The sequence below is a fragment of the Apteryx mantelli genome, chromosome 8 (genome assembly GCF_036417845.1).
Source record: "Apteryx mantelli isolate bAptMan1 chromosome 8, bAptMan1.hap1, whole genome shotgun sequence".
Classification (NCBI taxonomy): domain Eukaryota; kingdom Metazoa; phylum Chordata; class Aves; order Apterygiformes; family Apterygidae; genus Apteryx; species Apteryx mantelli.
Window position 1 is genome coordinate 40467183 of NC_089985.1, and position 22210 is coordinate 40489392.

Consider the following 22210-nt stretch of genomic DNA (forward strand, 5'->3'; position numbering starts at 1 on the left):
CAAAATGGCGCCCGTCAGCCCCTGGGGGGGGGCGAGAGCGAGCGCCCCCCTGCGGCGGCGGGCGGGGCGCGGCGGCGGCGGCAGGGGGCGGCAGGGGGCGCTGCCGGGCCGGGCTGGGCGCGGGGCGGCGCGGCGCGGGCGGCGGGCGCGGGGGAGCCGCGGCCGGGGCTGGGCCGGTCTCTGAGTGGAGCTGGCGGAAAGTGACAAGCGAGGGGCTGAGGGAGGCAGAGGCGGCGGCCGCCCGCGCCCGGCGCTCGCTCCCCGCGCGGAGAGCGGCAGCGCGGCGCGGCGGCGGGCGGCGGCGCGGGACGAGCGGAGCGGAGCGGGCCGGCCCGGGACGCCGGAGCGGCGCCGTGGATGTCGGAGTAGCGCGGCGGCGGCGAGGGCGTCTCAGGAATGCAGCAGCCGCCCCGGCCGGGCGGCGGGGACGGGAGCCTCTTGCTGCTCCCGCTGCTCCTGCTGCTGCGCGCCGGCAGCCGGGCGGAGCTCGCCGAGGCCACGCAAGGTAGGGACGCGCCGGGCTGCCCCTCGCCCGCCGCCGCTGCTTTTGTCCCGTGCCCGCCCGCGCGGGGCTCCGGCGAGCCGAGCCGAGCCGAGCGGGCGGCTCCCCCCGGCCGGGCCGCGGCCGCGGAGGGCGGCGCGGGGCCGTCGCGAGGGCAGCGGCGGCGGCGCCGTTAACGGCCGTTAACGGCCCCGCCAACGGCCGTTAACGGCCCCGCCGGGGAGCACCGTGGGGAGCCCCCCGGGTGTCCCGCTTTCGGTAACGCCGTCTAGCCCGCTCTCCTTCAGCTCCGGCTCGGGGGCGCGGTTGGCCGCCTCCGTGCCCTCACAGCCTTCCCCAAAACTTTCTTTTATTTTTGTAACCTTTTAAAGAAAGCCTCCTCGATTTCGTTTTAACGACCGCTGTATATATATTTCGCCATCCTTCTGTTTTATTCAGCCTTTTGCACTGTCTTGCGTTTGAAATAGCCTAACACACGCGTAAAGGGACCTAGATGGAATTAGACGAAAGAAACTTTTATATACTGAGGACAGGTTGGTAAAAAGCGAGCAGTGATTTTTTTTGTGTGCCTGCGTGAGGGTTTTAGTAAGAGGGGGATGTTCACCAACTCGGGCTCCTGGAAGGTGCTTTATGGGGGGTGCTTAAGGCACAGGTCACTTCTGAAAAGTCTTGGTTGATAATATGATATTAATAATAAATATTTAGTGTTTACACAAGAAAAAAGTGAACACTAAAGAGACGTGAAACAGATGCGCTTAAATATTTAGAGGTGCAGAACTGGAAAAGCTGTGGTTTTAAAGCCCCTAAGCTGAATTGCAGATACCGTAGGGTAATCGCCATTGAAAAGTCAGTTGTGGCGAACAGGTTGTCATATGGTGGCGTCTGCATTTCTGTCTGCGCGTCCGTGTGTCCCCGACGGTGCCTTTGACTGGAGGTGGTGCTGGGTGGTGGAGGCGTTCGAGCGCGCTCCAGGTGTGACGGGGGCCGCGCTGGATGTGCGAGTCCATGAGTGAAGCAGACTCCATCGCTGGGGGGTAGTTGAGCTTTGGAGCAGGAATTCTCCACTCCGTCTCAATGGGAAGAAATGTTCAAATGCTGTTTTGCGCTGTCTCCAGGGCACTCTGTATATGTTTAACGTTTAACAAAATAGCTGTACTTTAGAAAGGCACCCCCCTCCCCCCAACCCCAACATTAAGGATGTAGAAGATGTGGCTGAAATAAAGTTACTCAGCCTCTTCTGCTTTTTAGTTCGTATTCAAAATTTGTAGGTTATAATGTTGAGTTTTGTGGGTTTCTAAGAGCCTGGGGAAGAAGAACAAACATGAAGCGATGGAACATGGTGGGTCCAAAACTGGCCGTTTTCATTTACTGTAAATTCTGCTGGAAAGTGTCTTTCACTATATGACTTTACCTTTGTGTCTGAGCATATAGCTTTTAATACACAATTACTTTCCACACCGAAATATTTTCTATATTGTAACTAATATCTGTGGCAAAAACTTACAATGTTGGCTCATGGGCAGAGCAAGTGTTGTGTCTTTTAATGTTAGAAGACATCTAGCACATGTGTTACAAGTACATGCTACATTTTTTCCCCATACACGTTAAAGCTCTAGATTTTCTGGAGGGATTAGGCAACCTCAACATCTAAAACTTTAATTAAAAAAAATGTAGTATAAAGTGTTTTGCAAATTTCTTTACAATAATTGCAGTGGCTGGGTGAACAGATTTTGCTCCATCAGAAAACGAGCCAACCAAACAGAACCCTTCAGTCCCTATTCCTCACCCTCATAATTTTCAGAAAGATCAAGTATGGACAGCTAAATAGGTAGCAGGCATTTTTTTCTGGGCAAGTCAAACAAGGACTGCAATGCAAATCCATCCCCAGTAGGAACCTAACTTGTACTCCCGGAAAAGATCTAGTGCTGATTATCTGGGAGTCCAAGATCTGTCTAACACAATGAAAGCATTAAATAACAGTTCAGACTGTTAGCTCCCAGAAGGATCAGAACCTCCTTCTGCTACGCTTGGTCCAAACATCTGTGAAGACATGATTCCTGCTCCAGTGGTCCCAGTTTGACGCTCTAGTCCAGTAAACATACGCAGATGTGCACAAATGTCCTCATGTGAGTAGACCTAGGCAGTTCAGTAGGACAAGCTCCATGGATCTGTGTGTAGGCCAGGAACCTGAACAACTATTTTCACATCTCTCTTGGGGGGATTATTACCAAATAGTCCATTTAGTTGAGTTAGTGTCATGTGACCAAAACTCCTTTGCCGTGTTACCTTCCAAAAGCTCTTTTTCACTTTTTTCTTTTTTTTTCCCCAAGGCTCCCCAGCCTTTCTGACAATGACCTTCCCTTGCAGGGAGCAAAGCAAAGGAAAAGTACTTTTTCTTTTGTGCATTCATGCTGCCTTTAATGCGTGTTCTTCCCAAGGGTACTCACAGCCTGGTCCAATAGTGTTCTGAATAAAACCGCAAAGTCAATGCGAATGTGAGTAACAGGAACTCTCTGTGCTGGATGTTTTTTCATTCTTCACAGTATCTAAGATGATTATTGATGTTACCACTTCAACTTTATTATTGTTCAGTATCACGTAACTTCATGAGGACTTGCAGCGGAAGAAGCTCGCATAGTATAATAACATTTTAAAAGCATATAGTGAAAACACAGATCTCTAGATTATGTTTTAGATTATAAGGAGTACTGTTGATTTGCTTGAAAGTTGCCTCCTGTGGGACAGAGTTGCTCGCTTTCGTGTAGGCTGCGTGATACCCCGGTGGCGGTGGCGTCCATAGGTCAGCAGGCTGCTCTTTCAGCCGCTCTCCCGTTCTGGGTTTACAAACAAACAAAAAGCTCGTGTTGCCCTACGCCTATAAAAGGATGAAAATAGATTTCACCGTTTCGCTCACTCTGATTGTAATCTCTCACTTATTCACCAAAGTTGCGTGAAGTATGAGCAAATTCTTTTCAGGACATGGTGTGTTTGTTACCGTAATTAACGGCTACTGTTTTGTTGATTGCATGCACACCAGCTTTCCGTTCAGTTAAAGCGTTGCCAATGCGATCTACGCAGGGGAGCGTTTTAAAGCTTGTGTATGGATTTTAAATACAAATACCTAAATCTAGGGAGGGGAAAAAAAGAAAAAAAAAAGAGCTTCCCTGAGGTGTGACACTAGATACCACTCTTTGGAAACACGTGTAGAAACGTAGCAGTCTTCTGAGACTCTGAAAAGCACCTCGGACTTGGAAATGCTTTAAAAAGCCTCTAACTAAATGCAGCTGCTTCCCACATAGAGATTGTCCTGCAAGCCGGAAATATCTAGAAAGCTAACTAATACAAAATAAAAAGAGTGAACCTTTCCCCCCAAGCCCTGGAAAAAACCTCTGCTGTGTAGTCGCAGGGAGCTCAGTTGCAAGCTTTATGTTTTAGACAGTTGTAGGTATTTTTAAAACTTTAAGTCTGTATCTTTAAAAAAAGTGTTTAGAAATGTGATAGATAGTGGGCTGCAGTTATTTTGTGCTGCAAAGAAATATGTATTATTGACTTTTTCAGTGAGATGTTCTGATCTTGCTATAAATACCCGCATAAAGCAGCCCAGAAGTACATGCTGGTCCATCATTGGTGCCTCTGGCCTTGGCAGAGCCGGAGAGTCTTGCGCTCAGCTGTTCATGGCTAAAGGTGCGACAGCAATGATGTAGCTTACACTTTTACAGCAATTCCTAGGTACTGAATCGCTTAAATGAGTAGTAAATGAAGTTGTTTTGTGGTTAAGGTACTATCTTTGATTCAAGTTTCTACTTAAAGAAAGTTAGCAAATCGGGGCGGATTGCTTATAATATTCTCTTGTGTTGAAAGTGGGGAATGTTTATGTTAAACCTGAATCTGGTTATACTGCAGGAAAAAACTTTGTAGTGGTAAGGATAGGGCAACCCTGGGAAGGCTGTTGGACCTTCCTCCTTGAAGCAGAGCTTAAAGAAATCTTTGGTTTGATGGGGGCTGAGGAAGCAGTCGAACAGTTGACTTTGTAGGGCTTCTTCCATCCCATTCTCAGTCTAATCTTGGAAATACTGAAAGACAATGAATCTTCTCATTTATAAGTGAAGCAATAGTGGAATGAATAAAATGAGAGCAATCGTCTATGGTTATTTGTAGATAATAACAAAATCCTACTATTACTTGAAGAGTACTTCTGTAGGTTTGGTGATTGCACTTTTATGTACTTTATGAATGAAGAGCACTCTAAAATTCCCTGAAATTTTACATTTGGTGTAAAATTTCTTTTGGGCAGGTGCTGTACAAGAAGAAGTTATAACTTTTTCTGTCTGCTTACTAGCAGAGTCAGCCTTTCCCTGTCTCCCCCAGGATTGTGGCATATGAGAGGCTTTGCCTTATTTCATGCCTTTTAATTGGTCTGAAATGACAGAATGCATAGAAAGACTACGAAGTTTGCGAAGTTGAAAAACTGGAATAGTTTCAACTTAAATAGATACCACTGGTGTATTATGTAATAATACAGCTCTAGTTCTTAGCATTATTTAATAATAAAGTTCACTGAGGTTCTCTCGGGAAGATAATGTAAAATAAAATAACTTGCATATATTTGGAATCTAATGCAATGTCATATTGAAAATGGTGCTCGGCCAAAGTCAGGCAGCTTGGGGGGAGGAAAAAAAAAAGTAGCTTTAGGAAAGGAACCCTTTAGTGAGGGAAAGCAATAACGTGGGCTTCTCGGCATACTTCCATGCCAGCATCCCACAGGGAGGAACACTGCCTTCTAGGATCTCCTCCTGAAGTGGAGATGTTGGAGCGCCACTGTTTCCAAGTACATTTGCAGAGTAATATTTGAAAGGAAATGGCTAGTGACTTGTGAAAAGAATCCCGTGGTGCGTATTGCTGAGATAGACACAAATTTGGAGGATGATTAGTTAGAAATTAGTCCTGAAAAATAATGCATTAAAAATGCCAGACGATCACCAATAGGAACAGAAAGCCGTATCACTCTCATTAGTAGGAACTGACAGGTATAAATTAATTATGGGGTCAGTACTGTGTTTTAGCAGCGTCATGTACAATGTTAGGGCTAGTAACAAGGGAAAATTGTGAAGGCTTTTTTTTCATGTTGGGAGAACTCCCATATTTCAACAAATCATCATTTGGAGCCTATGAAGAAAGCATGAAATATGCAGAATAAAAGCAGAATAAAGCCGAGGCCAAGGCTACTTTGTTACTCGTACCAAATTCCACAGGGTAATTGTACTTGATATCCTCTTCTGACAAAGATCCCTTCAGAAAGCTGCGCATAGGCCCTGGTTGTGTTTGATCAGTGAGCTGCTGCAGAGCACCTTCACAGGAGACTGAAGAACAACAAAAAATTAAGTGTCTCTTGCAGGAAGTATGCTGTATCAGTGATGCCGGCAAGGTCTGGGCAGCGTGTACGTGTTGTCTGGATCTGGACTCCGACTGGCCAGCTCGGTAGGGCTGGTCCAAGCACGGCTTGATCCCCACGGGCCCTCCTGTTGTTGCGCTCGGCGGCAGGGAGCCGGGGCATGCTCACGGCGCTCCGGGAACGTAGAGGAGAAAGGAGATCCGTCTGGCCCTGGTTTCGGGGAAGGTTAAAAATAAAAAATGAAATACGTTTGAGGCAAGATACAAAGCGTAGAGGCAAGGCACACTCCTTCTAAAGGGTTCTTGCAAAAGTGCTGATAACTTTGTGCAGATGTTGCATGGTTTTTACAACTGCTGCTGATGCCCTGTTCTGCACTGTGTTTTATATATATGCTTTCAGTCAGTAACAGATAGTTGGTACTAAGTTTATCTTAGGACTTAGCCATCCCAATATGTGGTGGTAAAGTTTAATTACTAGTTGTGTTCTTCTTGAGAAGACGGTTCCCAGACAGTTAGTGAAGGCTCCAGTGGAAGCCTGCGTTTTATTAAAAGTTTTCTTGTTTCAAGCCGGTCAGATCATATGCGGAAAGTGATATTTCACGATGGCTTCCTGTGACCCTCTGCTCCCTTCCTCCGAGGGGTGTCAGCAGCGTGTAGGCCTGTCTTGCTCCTGGACGCCCTGCTCGTCCTGCAGCGGAGGTCTGAACATCTGCTCGGCAGCATCTGGGAAAGGGACAGCCTGGTGAAACTCTGTGTCAGGGCACAGCAGCAGGCCATGGGAAACTGCAAGATCAGAGATAAGCAAGAAAAAGTGCTCGGCAACTTTATAACCTTGTCACTCATTCCCTCCAGAGACTGGAAATATATTAGGATATGCTTTTCTTACCCTTAGAGCTGGAGATTGTCTTTGGAAGGATATGCACTTCCACAGTCACAGCACGAGAGTTCCTCTTAAAACATAACTATTTTGTCTTTGTCGGAAGGAGGTGCCGCAGCCTTTCCCTAAGATGGTAAGCCATGCTTTAAAAGGCTGATGGTGCAAGTGTGATGTGCTGCTTAGGAGTCTCCCTGTGGTGGCTAGTCCACCTAGAACGTGATGGCTCCTTATTCAGAGAATCTGTGTGCTTTAGTGCCAAGAGTACAGGATGGAGAAGGAGGGATTTTGTTATCTGCACGGCCTTGTTTTTAAAACGCAGGAGGCCCTTTAGCTCCTATCAGCTTAACCTGGAGAGGTGAGTACTTCTCAAAATCTGGTTGGCAAAGGCATAAGGCTTGGTTCAGTCCAAAGGGTTCAGAGGCTTTGTTGGAAAAAAACAAGTTGCTTGAGATGGTAACAGTGAGTGAGGAAATTTTGAGAGAGTCAAAATTTTTTTTTACTTTAATTATGTCTGGAACTTTATCTCTTCTTGTTGGGTCAATATCCCTTTGGAAAGACTCTGTCCTTGTATTTCAGTCTTCTGACTACATCCAGTTAAAATTAAGGGAACTGATATTTGTAGGGAGAAGCGATGTCCTTCATTAGCCCAGCTGACAAGCTTCAGAGTGCAGAATGAGTGAAATCTCTTAGACCTGAGAGCAAGAGTGGACACTAATAAGACCTATTAATAACAGCACCTTTCCTTTTGTCTTTAAATCATTACAGCTATATAACTACTGTTATTTGAAAAATAATGGCAATGCTTCCAGTAGTACGTAGGATTAACTTGTGCTGGGCAAAGGCTATAGGTTAGTATTTTGTTTTGTTTTCATCTGAGCATTTCCTTCGGTTATTATGAAAAATTATTATCATACTTGTTGTGTTAAAGTACTTTCAATTAAGGTGACTTTTCTGTGGTCTTCTAAGAATTTTTGTCTGATTTGTGGACAGAATCTAAGTGAGTGTCTGATCATAAGACTGTTCTTCTCGAAGGCTTAGATTTAAGGGTTCCTGCAGAACAAAGAAATGCCAGGAGGGTAGAATGAGTGTGGAGTGCTCTAACGAGGCTGGGCTGATGGGTTCCTGAAAAAGTTTGGAAGCGCATACAGTGAGGGCGTTGGTCTTGATATTCTCCAAGGACAGACTGTTGGTTGTGGTAAGCACTTTTTTTTTTTTTTATTCTTTCTTAGACTTGGCAACAGCTTTTGTTACAAAACATTATGCAGTGGATATGTTTGGATAATATAAAGCAGTTTGCAAGAGACGTTTTGTTGCAAATATTAATATGTTATGGAGCTGCTAGTGTTCCAAGACCTTTAGATATCCAGATATCTGGAAAAAAAACAGAAAGGGTTAGGCAGGACTCAGTACACTCCATGAGGTTAGGTGGGTGTATTCCTGTCTTTCTCTCACTATGAATTGAAAGGGTTTTGAATGTTTTCAGTGGATTTTTATATTTGATAAAGCTTTTATTTGCCTGCAAGTTTGCTGAAAAATTACCTATGTCTGTGCTTGTTATTGCTCGGAGCAAAGCTACAAAGCAAGTGGTAAATCACCTTTTTGACTTGGTTGTTGGAGGAGAAGAGCTGTGTAGAAATGCTGCCGTTGTGTTTGCAGCAGCAGCTGAACAAAATGTACAAGCCCTTTTTACTGCTCGAAGCCTCAGCATCCACACCTTTGAACATTTGTGGAATATATAAATTGGAGAGGGCTTTTTTTTTTTTTCCTATCGAATTCAATTTCAGTAATTCTGTCCTCAAAGATGAGTGTGATTAGGTATACAGAGTGATCTCTAGGACGGACAGAGTTCTTTGTGTCTTCACAGCACTGAGTGAAAGTGTTAACCGTATAATCTTAAAATGTCTTTAACCTAAAGCTCGGCCAAATCACAAAAAATCAGTTAGAGCAAAGATACGAGTTTCTGATTAAGTCAGGCCTTCTGCATCTTTCTGATGAGCAAAACTTGTTCTTCTACCTTTCTCTTCATTGATAGGTATCATCTTATCATACTGTGAATACTGCTTTCATCCAGGATACTTCTATAGAATATTATTGTGTGTCTGAGCACAATGGAGCCTATGTCATAGGTATTTATGACAGGTTTTATTGCCTCTCCCAATTTTTTCTGTAAAAGGTCAGTTATCAAGGTTTAACATCTCTCCTCCAGAATTAATTTGGCCTCAAATAAAAGGAAGTATCTTTATAATTGTTTTGTTTACTCTGAGATACTTAGTATGCTGTATAAATAATGAGTATTCTGTATGTTTTAGTTTTTAATTTTATTTTCTATTTGAATTTTTAATTCCATATGTTTTAATTTTTTATGCATTCTCTCCCAGTGACTTTTGTGAAAACTTGTAGCGTGATGGAGACATCCCTTTATCTCCAGAACGAGCTGAGCACGGCGGGCAGCACATTGAGCTCTGCTTTCAGTACGTTTCATCAGATGGGGTCTTCTGATGAGGGGTCATTTAATTCCCAGTCAGTTAGCTGTCGGCAGGGAAAAAATACATGTATGTTTGCAAAACACTGACTTACAGTGGTTAGAACCCCCAGTGCTGGTGGCTGTTATTGCTTCTGATCTTTGCTTCTGACTTAGTATTCCAGCGTCTTGAATCATTTTCTCTTTCTACTTTTAAAGCTCTTCTCCAAACGCAGGAAAGGTTTCCTGTTTTGATTTGTGTGCCCTTTGCTTTTCTGTGGGCAGTAGAGCTTCCCGGAGAGCTGAATCTCCCCGCAGGCCTGGTGCTGCCCCACAGCTGAGCAGCTGGGAGCAAGAGGGAAGCCTGTAATTAAAAGTGAAAATGCCGTAGTTTGGCAGTAACTTTCAGGCTATGATTAAATCTGAAATTCTAAGTGGGTTCTTCTTTCGTTCAGGCCTCACCCTGGTAATTGCCACGTTTTGCTACTGCTGGCCTCGACGGTTGCAGTCGCTCTAATTAGCAATATGTCTGAAGTCCTCCCGGTGCAAAGCTGGCCACCTTCTAACTGGGGTAGGCACTCTTGGGGCTTGAGCCTCCTCACTGATTTCCTTTTACTATCCAGGGCAACATATTAGCCTTGCTGCTGCTTTTACAGCTCTGAATGGTCTGGGGTTGTGGTTTGAGAGCGTGGTCCCTTTGCCCTGAATTGCAGCGAGCGGCTGTGATTAGCTGGGAACTGCTGGCTGCTGGCACCTCTGAGGCTGAAACACTTCGTGTTCGCGATAGGACGGTTTTGAACTGAGGGCCCCTTACTTTTAAATTCACTTTTCTTGGCAGTCTGTCAGAGCCCAAGTCTGGCAACCTTTGTGAGTGCGATGCAACAAGCCTCGTTTATTTTAGCTATTGGTCCGTCACTGTGTTTTTAATTTACTGTAATTTAATAACTGACACAATGCTGGAATAAATAAATGGGCTGTGAACATTCTCGAGGACTTTGGAAGTCCAGCTCAGGGCAAGATTTAGCTTTTAATTAACACTGTCCTTGAGATTTATTGTGAAAATTGTATCCTTTTAAATAAGTAAATTTGAAGTTGAGTAAGACGTGAGTAATTGAAACCTGGTGTGGGATAGCAGAACGCATTACAGTGCGTGCAGCAGTGGGGCGCGGGGCCTTTCCCTGGCAGAGTGAGTGACGGGCCATCGAAACTCTGGGCTCTGTTTCTCATAAGTTATGGGTCATTCCACTACCAGGCCGTGAGTTGAATATTGTCATTATTTATCCTCTCCCTTTATTTTTCCTATGTACGGTATGTTGCTGTGTGTTGAAAAACACGTGTTCTTTGCCACATTAAGAAAGGTAGTATTTTACATGTGTATAAACCAGATTTTTAGTACAGCAGAGAACTTTAGGAAGGCCTTAAGAGGCCCAAGTTAAAAACATTTGTCAAAGCCTTTTGCTTCTTTTAGCCCCTACTGTTGGGTAAATTCTCAAAAATGAGGCCCTTGTAAGGGAAATATCTGTAAAGGCATCCTCTCATTATAGAAGAATCTTAGTCATTAGCAAACTTCGAATTCATCAGGGATCAAAAGAAGACATTTTCATGATTTTCTCCAGTTATGTAGGGGGAAGTTCTATCCGATTTGCCATTTTTCTTCAGAGTGGCTCTTTGTAGGCTGTGATTTATGCTCTTGCATTCTGGTTTTGCAATTTTTTTAACGTGCAGTCTTCTTTAGATCCTAATATAGCATTTCTGACTCTTTGGACTGCTTGTATAGTGACCCCTGACCAGCAGTAAAAGGTTCACAAAATTTTAGAACATTTTATATGTAGAAATTTGACATTTGTTGTAGACTCCTCTTAAGATCTTTGGTTTCCCACTTTTTATGGCTGCAAAGCAAACTCTTGTAAGTATATAAACCTCTGCCCTTTCGGTTTCAGGCTGAAAGTCGCAATCTCTAGGGAGCATCATCGTTGGACTGATTAGCTTTGGTGTATTTGGTTGGGTATGCTGTTTGGGGCTACACAAATGTGTCAGGTTGGGCACTAAGCTAACCGTCCTGTTCCTTTCTTCCTGAACTAGTTTTAATGGGGAGCCAGATTTGGCAGTGGTCATAGTTGTCCCTCTAATCTCAAAATCTGTTGATCTGTGAAGGTCAGAATAGTTCTGGGAAAGTTCTTTGACCTGTCTTGAAAATTAAAAAGAGTCAATAGTTAGTTTTGAGGGGAGCGGAAAGGGTCTTCTCAACTCTGATAGTAGGTAAAGTTAATTTTCAGGGAATCTGTTCAATAGAAAAATAGAGACTACATACAAACTAGCTGCCTTCCCCTGTCAAAAGGGTCGTGGTTGGGTAATAGGATCACTGATGTGTGTCGCACATGGAAGCGGCTCCTGTAAATGTGGGACCCTCATAGGGGTCTCGGGGAACCGGGATGCCTGAGGACGCGCTCTCATCCCGGGTTGATTGTGGGGTAGCATGTTATGTTGTGTTCATATGTGAGCCATTCTGAAGACTCTGGACGTGGAGCTCTTAAGCACCGGCTGAAATTTTTTGGCCTAGGTTATGACTATGCTTGGGCACCTTTGCTGTAACGGTCCTATCCAGCCTTAGAAATTCATGGGTAATTGTAAGAGCAGTCCCCTCTTTCGAAAAGATTGTGGCTGAATGGCATGTTAAAGCCTTAGCTGGCAGTGTCCATCCTGTTGTGTCGGCAAACGGCTGAAGCTGTTGCCTGGGGCCTCATGGACACACACGCAGCAAGGGTCACAGCAGCCAGAGCAGTGCTAGCACGGCCTTTGATTTGGGAAAATTGCAGTGTGTAGGGTTCTGCACAATTTGGTTCTTCAGGCTTTTTTTTTGTCAGCTCAACAGCAATCTCCTTCCCAAACCCTGTAATTGTCGGATGTTCTGTTATACTCTTCCCCTGCCAGTTATTATCTCTTAAGATTATCAAGGGTAACTTCACATGGACTAATTGTAATAACTGAAAAGGCCTAAGGGGAAGAATTCTGTCTCTGCTCTGCAAGCAGGGGATTAAGTGTGTATATATTCAATGTAATTTGCTGAGAGGTGTCTATGTACATATCTGTCAGAAGAACTGTAAAATGATTTGAAATATTACGAAGGATAGTTATACGGTGATACAGAGGATCAACTTTCTTTTGCTTTTGTTGGATTATCCCACTGGAGCTAGCTTTATACACTTTTTTCCCCCTTGCCTGTATAAGCTAGTGTCAGACTCCTTGAGAAGATACTTATGTTCTTGAAGGATTATTGTTCTAATTGAGCTCTCATTTCAGCAGGTATCAAGGCCTGGTATTATCCTGCTATTTGTTACTGTAATTTTACTGTAAATTACTGACACCAGAGATGGTTGGTGATTAAAGTGAAAATGACTGAGCTGTAGGAAGGAAATATTAGTTTTCAACCTCTGCTTTCTTTTTTACTATCTTAAAGATCCCACCATCAGTTAAGATCTTCTGGTGCTCAGTGATTAAGTAATGCTGATTAAAGCAGTCAATCTGAGCAACAGAGTCTGGCAGATTTTCTGCCTGACTCCTTTAAAGAATACATAGCACACATCTTTTAGGAAAGTTAGCAGATGATTGCTTTCAGTCAGCTAAAATATTTCCCATATAAAAGAATCCCTGCTATGCTGGACTTTTGATGGGGAGTACTGTTGCGTAGGAAATAACAGGCTGGATTAATCGCATGTTCCCCTTAAAAATTTATTTTTAATGACCTTGTTTGGTTTTCTGCAAAATGAAACCTGAATCTGAAGACTGATAGCACTAATTCAGAATTTTTAAATCAGAAATGCCTATTGGCAGAAGCACCAGCACTAAAAGCAGGCACTGGCACTCCATCGGGCCCTTATTTCCTTGTTGGCTCACGCAAATGCATCCTGGTTTGTCCTAAAGAAATCAGCATTTCTCAAAAATTGTATTCATCTTTCTTCCATTTTATCTTGGGTATTAGAAAAAACTGAACTCTGATTACCTACCTGAACTAAAATGTTGATTAACCTGGGCCAAATAGTATTTTTTAATAAATCTATAGATTTTCAGGATGCTCTCGCTGAAGTATTGTTGTCTTCAGAATCTCTCTGATACCCGGACCTTCCTGTGTACAGTTTTGTTTTAAAAAAAACCAAAAAACTGTTTTTGTTAAAAATAGTGTTAGCAGCGCTAGAGCTGCATTTGTTTTATGTGGTTCTCAGCTGCTGCTTTTGACCCGCAGCACATGACGTAACGCGGGGCGGGAAGCTGTACAACATGCCGGTTCTCTGCAGCTAAGAGGTACAGAGTGAATTGTCTGAACATACAGAAAGGTTTCTCTGTCCTAAGTTTGGCCTCAGCGGAAACCGTTCCCAGGCTTTCCTTGGGCCTTTGAGTAAAACAGGGCAGGTAGCCCCATGACAGTGCTGCTGGGCAAGACCAGTCCAGCGCTTCGGTGGGATGCTGCTGTCACCCTAAAACATGCTGCTTTAGACAGTTAGCGTGAATTCATTCCACTTAATGACAGTACTTGTCCACCACTTAGATATAAAAAGTAAATTGAAAAGTTAGCTTGGTAGGTGTTCCTTTAATTTTAAAATCCAGTCCATCCTATTAACTTTTTCGTAGAAATTAATTTGCTCCTTTGCTTCTGGTCACACTTCATTTAGTAGTGAACAGAGATAGTCCTTTCATGGAAAGCAGTTTCGGTGCTGAGTGTCCTAGAAAATCTTATCCTGAAGAACAGAGAAGTGCAGTTAGCCTTCCTGACTTCCCTGGGACTTGAAGTGCGTGTGGTGCTTTAAAGAAATGGGAGAATATTATTTTTGGCTGCAGAGCTCTGTTCGACTGGTACAAATCCAGAGTATTTCCATTAACTTCAGTGGTGTTGCTCAGATGTGTGGTGGTGCAACTGAGCTAGCTATTTTTCTGTAGGTTTTTGATGTTTGTGCAATGAATGGAAACTAAGGCTGCGAAATGGTGGTAGTCTGGGGTTCTGCTGGTCGCCCTTTTCCCATAGATGTCGAGTGTCCTCTGCAGAATGTGTGAAATGTGAATACTTTGGATTTTGTCTTTAAGCAGAATATAGTGTTACTTGTGCTTCCTGCACCAAATACCATGGGAGAAAGCATAGTTTTGATCAGTGCAATCCATACTGTGATGCATAGCTGTCTCAGCTTTCAGGGATGAAAGATGACTGTCATTTAAAGCGATTGCCATATGAGAAAACAGTGTCTATTCTTGCAGAGCTGTTTGGGGGAAGGGAGAAAGCAAATGCTTTGCATACAGGGAAATATCTGCTCAGGGGGTATTTGATTTCACTAAACAAAATATTATCCGACCCTCTTTGTATGGCTTTCATACCATAATGGGGTTAAAATGAACAGCCAAATGCAAATGGTTACACTTCTTGTTCCATATATGTTCTCAGGCTCTCTACCAACCTTAACCATAATATCCTGTCTTTTTTTCTTAAAGAAATATATACTAGGAAATTAAGACATTGCATTTGTGTAATAATAAATAGTATAGAATTCAGTCAAATCCTAATGGAAAGATACTGTTTATTTCTACTAGAAATATTTCTCAGGCTGAAGTATGACTTGAAATAAGCAGTTTCAGTTCCAAATTTTAAATCCATCTGAATGTCAGGACAGCGTTTACAGTATTTAATGAAAGCTGTTGCTACTTGAGACAATACTTGATCCTGAAGCCTTCAGTTTTACTTGCATGTGCAATCCAAAGAGAGTAATAGCAGTTCTCCGGGCAGGAACTTGCATTTCATCTTTCAGAGGAATATAAACAAATAAAAAAGGAAAATTTTAATGTGGTGTATTTAAAGTAGCTCTCTTGATTGAGAAACAACTCCTGGTTTTCTATTTCCTGTGTGGCCTCTTCATTTTTTATTAGTTTTCTCATCACTTTAGAGATCTGAAGTGTGAGTGGTTTTTGTATGTGTACTAAAAGGATTTGATAATCTTCAAGATTTTTCTGTTTTGCCTGAATCTATCAAACTTTTGTTCGGATGAAGTGAAAAGGAAGGCAGCTGCAAGGGGCTCTTTCCTGTTGCACAAGACGTGATCCTTGCTTGAGGATCTTGCCGTTCTGCAGAATTTACTAGTTTGAGCCAAACTAGGAAACATTTGGGGTATTTTACGTTCATTCATCTTTAACGTTTTGGCATTTGGGACTTCAAAGATGTATTTTGGATATAAGCCCAGGTGAAAACATGCTGTAAAAGGGGTGCACCTGGCAGGGGAGGTTCTGGCAGCCCTTTTTTGGCCTGCACCAGCAAGTTCTGGCAGGGGCCAGTTTTAATGCAAGGCATTTCTAGGACTGCCATCTCCCCAGTATCTGTGTATTGGCACGTCTGCAGTTCCCGTATGCAGCAGGGTAACCCTCAGAGAACGCAAGTACAAAAGCTTTGAAAACTCAGTCTTGCTCCCTGTTTTCCAGGGTGTAGGAGTTTGTGTGGGTTTCTTGTTTTGTTTCATTTTTTGGTAAATGATGAACTTGCCCTTTGTGGGACTCTGCTGTTTGTTAAGATTTGGAGGTGAAATGGCATATACTGAACTTCGTGATTTTCTTTCTTTGGTAGAAGGCTTGTTAAAAGATGTGAAGGCTGCTTGGAAGGATGACGTGGTCCAGGGTGCAGCTGCCTCTTTGCTCATGTCCTCGGAGGAGGAGCAGAGCATACTTTGGGCTGTACTATTAAGCTGCTTGGACAAGTCATTTCTATTGGCAATTCAAGGTCCTGGCTTTTTGTTTGGATTTCAGTGTATTCTTGTATCAGCCAACATGTGCTTAGATGTTTTCTGTTCACGTCCCTTTAACTTTGGGATATGCTTTGCTTAATAGAAACTTTGGCATCACAGGAAGATATTTGGAGCGAACCTGTTCTTCCTTACACCAGTGTAAATATGGAGTAAATACATGCCGTGACCTATGCTGGTAATACATTGTCTTTGAAGAATCCATGATTTGAAACTTCCCGGTTCCTTTGGTTCAGAAAAACTCCAAATTTCTTGACTTTCTGAGCATGTTGCAAGGCTTGCCTACTCTTCTGGGCTGCTTCGGCAAGGGGAGGATGGCAGGACGGAGTGGCTACAACAAATCGTGGAAGGAAAGGGTTAGGCACTGATAACCGACTGTGGCATTCTTCACATGCATTCTTTTTCAAATGTATTTTTTTTGTACTTGTGCCAAAAGCACCGGGAAGTTATGTTCTTAAATGAGCACCCTGATCTGGTGTTAGAAATACGGCGTGTTTCAGTTCTTATGTGCATGTGATGAACAGCAGAGAAACATAACATGCTACGCAGTTGTGCAGCAGTGCCAGCTCTTCAGTTGTTTTGTGTTTATAAGCAGATGCTTATTCTTTATTCTAGGGAATGAGTGGTATATTATCCACAGTGTGACTGATTTACCGAGAGATGCAATCAATTTGTTTCCAAGCAGAGAGATGTCTGGCCTAATACAATAAAGGCACACCAATGACAATGGAGTTTCCAGTGCTTTTTCTTATTTTCCAGTTTTTAGAGACTGGGGGTTATTTAAAAAAAAAAAAGAATCCATCTGTACCAATTTATTTTTTTGAGGGGAGAACGTACTGGGAAGCAGAATTACAGATGTTCACATGCTCAAACCCTGTAATGATTTTAGCAAATGATAGAGCTGCACCTTAATTTTGACATGTCAGCTAAAATAATTGACCTATTTTTCTTTCAAAAATTTTGTTAATATTAGAAGCTTTATATATAAAATAAAATTACTTTTATGTGAATGGGAATTATACTTGTAATGATTTAGTTCAGGAAAGAAATAGCAACTCCCCAAAGGATTTCTGGACTTTTGATTTTTTCCAGTGTCCAATGGGAACCTTTCATGGAGGCTGGATAATGTCTCATTTTGACTTCTGTTGCAACACACAGAGAAGTGTCTTGACAGCTTCCAAACCAATAATATCTTACTTATGTTTCAATATATGAATAACAGCACAGGCATTCTAGAGATTATCTTTTTGTAATGTCTTTAGCTCTGTAACATACTGTAGCCAGATGAATGTAAATCCTTTAGCATTTGGAAGAACAGGAATGTATCCCCTTTAAAAATGTGCTTTCTAACAGGGATGTGCAGTAACATTACTTCACTGAGCCAGACTTGTATTCTTTTAATTAAGAGGTGCAGTTAGCAGAGTGCATGATATTTTTTCCTCTTCATGCTGTTTCTTTCCTCTTTTCTAATCTCTGTTCCCTGCAGTATTTTTTTCACGGTCCTTGGGAGTCTTGCTTTTTCAAAGTGGTCCCCTGCTGACTATTTTGAGGTCTGTCTAAGCAGCTTCTCCAGCTCTGATTTAAAGGAAACCATTCCCTTTGATTACTTAAATAATTCCATTGCTGTCCCTGTGATTCGTTTCCTCCGAGTGGAAGAGCTGGTGAATGTGTGGGGGGAGCAGAGGCCAGCCAGCTGCCGGTGCGTCTTGGTCCGTTGGCAGGGATGCGGGATCCTCCGGGCGGGATGCGTTGCTTTGCACCCCGGCCTTGTCACCCCGGGCTGAGGACTTCGTAGATGAGGCTTTGCATCAGGCAGTGCAAGAATGACCAACGGACAAACCATTCTCTGCAAATTGGTACGTCAAATGCTCTGCTTTTTTAAGTAAATTCCACGTTGCCTTGCTGCAGATGTCGCTGGTAGCTCTCTGCTGGCGAGTCCTATGGCAAATTCCGCTTCTTCATAAGCGCAATGTGAAGGCTCCTCCTGTTATTCCCCTTACAGAGGTAATGGCTGTGGTGATGCAAAGTGCTTCAAGCTGTTACCTCCGCTGCAAGGCTGGGTTGTTTTTCCCTTCTTACCGTCTCACTTTGCCCCGCTGCATATGCACAAACCGCCTGCGTTTGCCCTTTGTCTTCTATCGATAGAGAACATGGTGTATTTCTTTCTTGCTGTGCGGAGAACTTTGTAAATAATAACTTGCTTTTGAATTTATTATCTGCTGGTTCCTAGATTACCGCCATGGCAGGATCTGAAGCGTTCAGACTGGGGACACCTGTGTTTGTTCAAGAAACAACAGGAGATGCAGTTGATGGAAAATAGATGAAGTTTGTCGAAGAACAAGAAACTGGCCTGATACATCGATGAAAGTGTTAAACACCAACCTCCGCTCACGGCCCCAATCCAGCAAAGCACTTAAACGCGTATTGTAACTGTAAACACTCGAGTCATCCAGTTGGTTTAAATGGGACTAGTTTTGTGTTTAAAGTTAGACAGTCACTTGAGTGCCTTTCTGGATCAGGGCCTAAGTGAGTGAGAGTTTGGGTTGTTTTCCATTTACAAGGGTGAGACTTGAAAGCGAGACCTGGCCAAGGGTTAGTGGTGTCCCAGCATATATGATATTTCAGAGAGGCTTTTTAAAGCTGTATACCTGCTGCTACCCTTCCTGCCATTTGCAAATGCGCTTCTTTTTCCTTGCTTGTTCTTCTGCTCGCAAGTCAGATGACTTATGCATAACGTGAATCTAAAAGATGCAGATAATTCATTGCATACTGGGGTAATGGTATCATCGATGACATGTTTAGACGGCCTCAACACAACTTCCACTGTGAAAAGGAGAGGGAAAGAGAGAGAGAGAAAGAAAGAAAGGAGGGAGCAGTACAAGTAGTAATGTATAGATGTCTTTCTGCTTTGTTGGCATAAGCTTGCACACTTAAGACTAGAGGTGAGCTTTTAAAATATATAGGTCCCATGCAGATAATCTGTATTTTTTTCTGAATCTTAAATCTGTCCCAGAAGTGTTTCTTAGGGAAATGGGATTTTTTCAAGCAGTTTTCCCTGTGTGACTTTGATTACTGGGGGGAACTGGCTCCATCCCGCAGCCCGCTTCTCCTGCAGTTTGTCTCTGCTCTGGGAGCTGGCTGCTGGCTCGGAGGAGGCTGCGGCGCAGGGGCTGCCCTGCTACTTCCAGTTTTGCCACTGCCTTACTCTGCAACAATTTGTCTCCTTCCTAATCGGTGTGAAGTAAGATAATAATGTTTACCCACCTGTGTAATACAAGTTCAGATCCTTTAATGAAAGGCCCTACTGTGCAAGAATACAAGGTAGCGCTATTGAAATGCCTCTGTTCCTGCAGGGTTAGACTATTTACAGGGAGTGCAGTTAAGTTTCCGTTAACAAATAGGTAGGGCGCACAGGGTTTGCTCTAGTGCATAATGGTGTTGGAGAAGGAAATACTGTTAGGGAATAGTGCTAGAGTTGTCTATATCTTTGTATTGGCAAAAGTATAACGGACGACTTTCTAATCCTGCCAAGCGTAGGCAATGCAGCTGCCTGCTATTCCCAGTTAGTGAACCAGCCCGTTCTGGCTAATGCACTGCCTGCCACTTGTGCCTCTCCTGGCTTGTGTGTTGGCATTGTTTCTGTGGCATATTTTGAAGGAAAAAAGTACACCCTTGCTTTTTTTCCTCGTAGCATTACCTGTATTTAAGGAGTTTTGTTGTTCCTGCAAGTTTCTGGGTTGAAAGCTGCAGCTGTCAAGCAATATGCATTGGCAGAGGAAGAAAGCTGCACTAGCAGGGTGATGAAGAGGGAGTGAAGATGAGAATCAAATTTACTAAAGAATTATACTTAAATAATATTGCTTTTATTGTGGCTAGCACCTGGGGGCCCTAGACAGGATTAATGCAACAGCCTGGGTTGTACACAAACACCTAGTAGGAAACAGGCTCCTTTCTCCGGTAGTTTTATAATCTAAATCTCAGTGCTGATGATGTCAGTGGCAAAACTCCATCAACCTCAGCGGGAACAGGAGTTTGCCTTAAATATAGAATGAAGTGTGTGAGGAAAAGAATAGTAGCCCCGAGCAGAGATTTGAGCAAAAGTTACCCAACAGGTTAAAAACAAAGTCAAGACTTTCCCAAGTCTCCAACAGACACTTTATAAGTGGGTGAAAGAATACAGAAAACTGTGAAATAAGCTACTCTTCTGTTGCTCTTCAGTCACCGGCCGTGTGCATGTACAGTGTACTCAACAGCAAACCATATAAGTGCTCCTACTCGAGCCCCGGGTCAGGAAATACACCTGACAAAGCTGTAATTCTTAGAGCTGGGTGAAACACCTTTTCATAGGGCTTTGTTTCATATTCGTTTGGCTTTCTCTAAATCTTCCTACAGATTTTCCTAGCACTCCATGTGCACAAACTATATCATTGTTTTGGAAAATGCAAGTTTGACCACTGTAAATGGGTTTATATTTCCAGCAGGGCAGTTATTTAATTTCCTGTGGGAAGTCTACAAATGTTGGCACTGTTCGCTATTTGGCAGAAAGCCAAAAGAGAGTACAGTATCATTAACGTGCTATAGTCCATTGGAGATTTCACTTGGAATCATCCAAGCTTTAGGACTGGACTATAACAAAATACATTTTTTTTGATTAAACCACATAAATATTGTCAGGGAGACAGGGGTGAAAGGCGATCCTGAGACCAGCTTTTGTTCTACCGGACCTAATCTTGTGCTAGTGTAATCTTTATTTTGCTGCGGACTTAATCTCACTTTGTAGAGCTTTCCAGTAATGCACCACAAAGCAAAGGCTGAGGTTCTGATCCTGAAATTGGCTCTTTTGATATAAACACATGTTCCCTAATGCAGTGTTCTTCCTTGGGATCTACCTGCACGGTCTCTGCTGGAGAACTGGTGCCAAGGTTTGAACCTCTAGCAGTGGTGGTGACATGACGGAAAGCCCTGAAGTCATCCAGGTGCCTTTCCAAATGATGCCTCAGCATCCAGAGGACTGAGTTGTTTTGGAAAATGCTAGCTTTAGAGACAACTGCTGAGAAATTCTTTGGAAAGCAAACTCTTATAAACAAAAAAGGGAAGTCTTTTTGTTCAGAGTTTGGTTGAAATCCATTTTTGTAGAGGAAGTCCACATATCAGACTAGTTCAGTGTAAAAACACATGAATTGCCTTGGGTACCTGGCAGAGGATATCGTTAGCTGCCAGATCCTTCCAGCAAGCCGATTTCCTCTCCTCCACAGAGTAATTGGCTCACATGGACCTTCTGGTGCCCAGCTTTGCTCAGGTACTTCTCCATTGCACAGTGGTTTGCGATGGAGACATGCTCTTAGTAACTTCTACACCGTGAGACAAAGGGAGCCACCTTCAGTTTCCATGGGCAGGCTTTTCCCTTTGGTAGGACCTGCGCTGAAACAGAAGATGAAACGATGTGGCAGAGCCCCCGTCACTTGGGAGCCTTTAGATTGAGGCTGACTTTCTAATGATCTGCTCGCAGCCACAAGCGGCTACGTAGGAATTGCTCGATGAAGGCAACTGCAGCCTGTGTCCTGCAGGGATCAGGCTTCATGACTGCTGTGGTCTCTACTAAACCTCGTGTAAGGTGCTGCTTTGGTGTAATTGGTTTGGATTTACCCTGTCCTAAACTGCAGCAGATGATTTTTCTCAACAACTCGGGGTGTGGGAGAGGAGCAGCACCCAGAGAAACACTCACAACTTATGTATTATAGTTAATATTTGCACTCACTATTTCTGGCTTATTTGAAGCTATAGTAGGTAAAGCTATGTGATTGAAAGCAGAAGGAAGAAAAACATGATTTGAACACCTGTCATACTTTGGTATTGTATCTTGAAAGATACTCTTGACTGATGAAATGCAGCTTAGGTCATTGGTTAGTATTGTACAGAACTGGGAGTGCCTAAATAACTTTTGTATGTCAGAAGATCAGGTTCTCTTTTTCACTGGGTCCTGAAAGAAATACAGAATGCAGTTACATGGAAAACGCACATAAAAAGCAAAGCATATAAAAGGTGATATGCCTGAACTTAACGTACTGCAATAACGCGCTTCTGCCATTTTCACATTTTTTGTGATAATTCATTTAATGAGATCTGTAGGTCTCTGCAGCATGTAGATGAATGAATGCACTTTATCTGTATTTACTTCCAGAAAGACAAACTAGAGTGTATTCTTTCCA

At 43.2% G+C, this 22210-nt stretch overlaps 1 protein-coding gene across 2 annotated transcripts in view; it reads left to right on the forward strand.

The window, feature by feature from the left end:
- Positions 1-278: 278 nt before the first annotated feature.
- ROR1 (receptor tyrosine kinase like orphan receptor 1) overlaps positions 279-22210 on the forward strand; it is a 165274-nt gene continuing 143342 nt past the window's right edge. For both annotated transcript variants that reach the window (XM_067301352.1, XM_067301353.1), the window contains exon 1: positions 279-505. In XM_067301352.1, coding sequence (XP_067157453.1) covers positions 397-505 — 109 coding nt within the window. In that variant the 5' untranslated portion in view covers positions 279-396. The remainder of the gene's footprint in view (positions 506-22210) is intronic.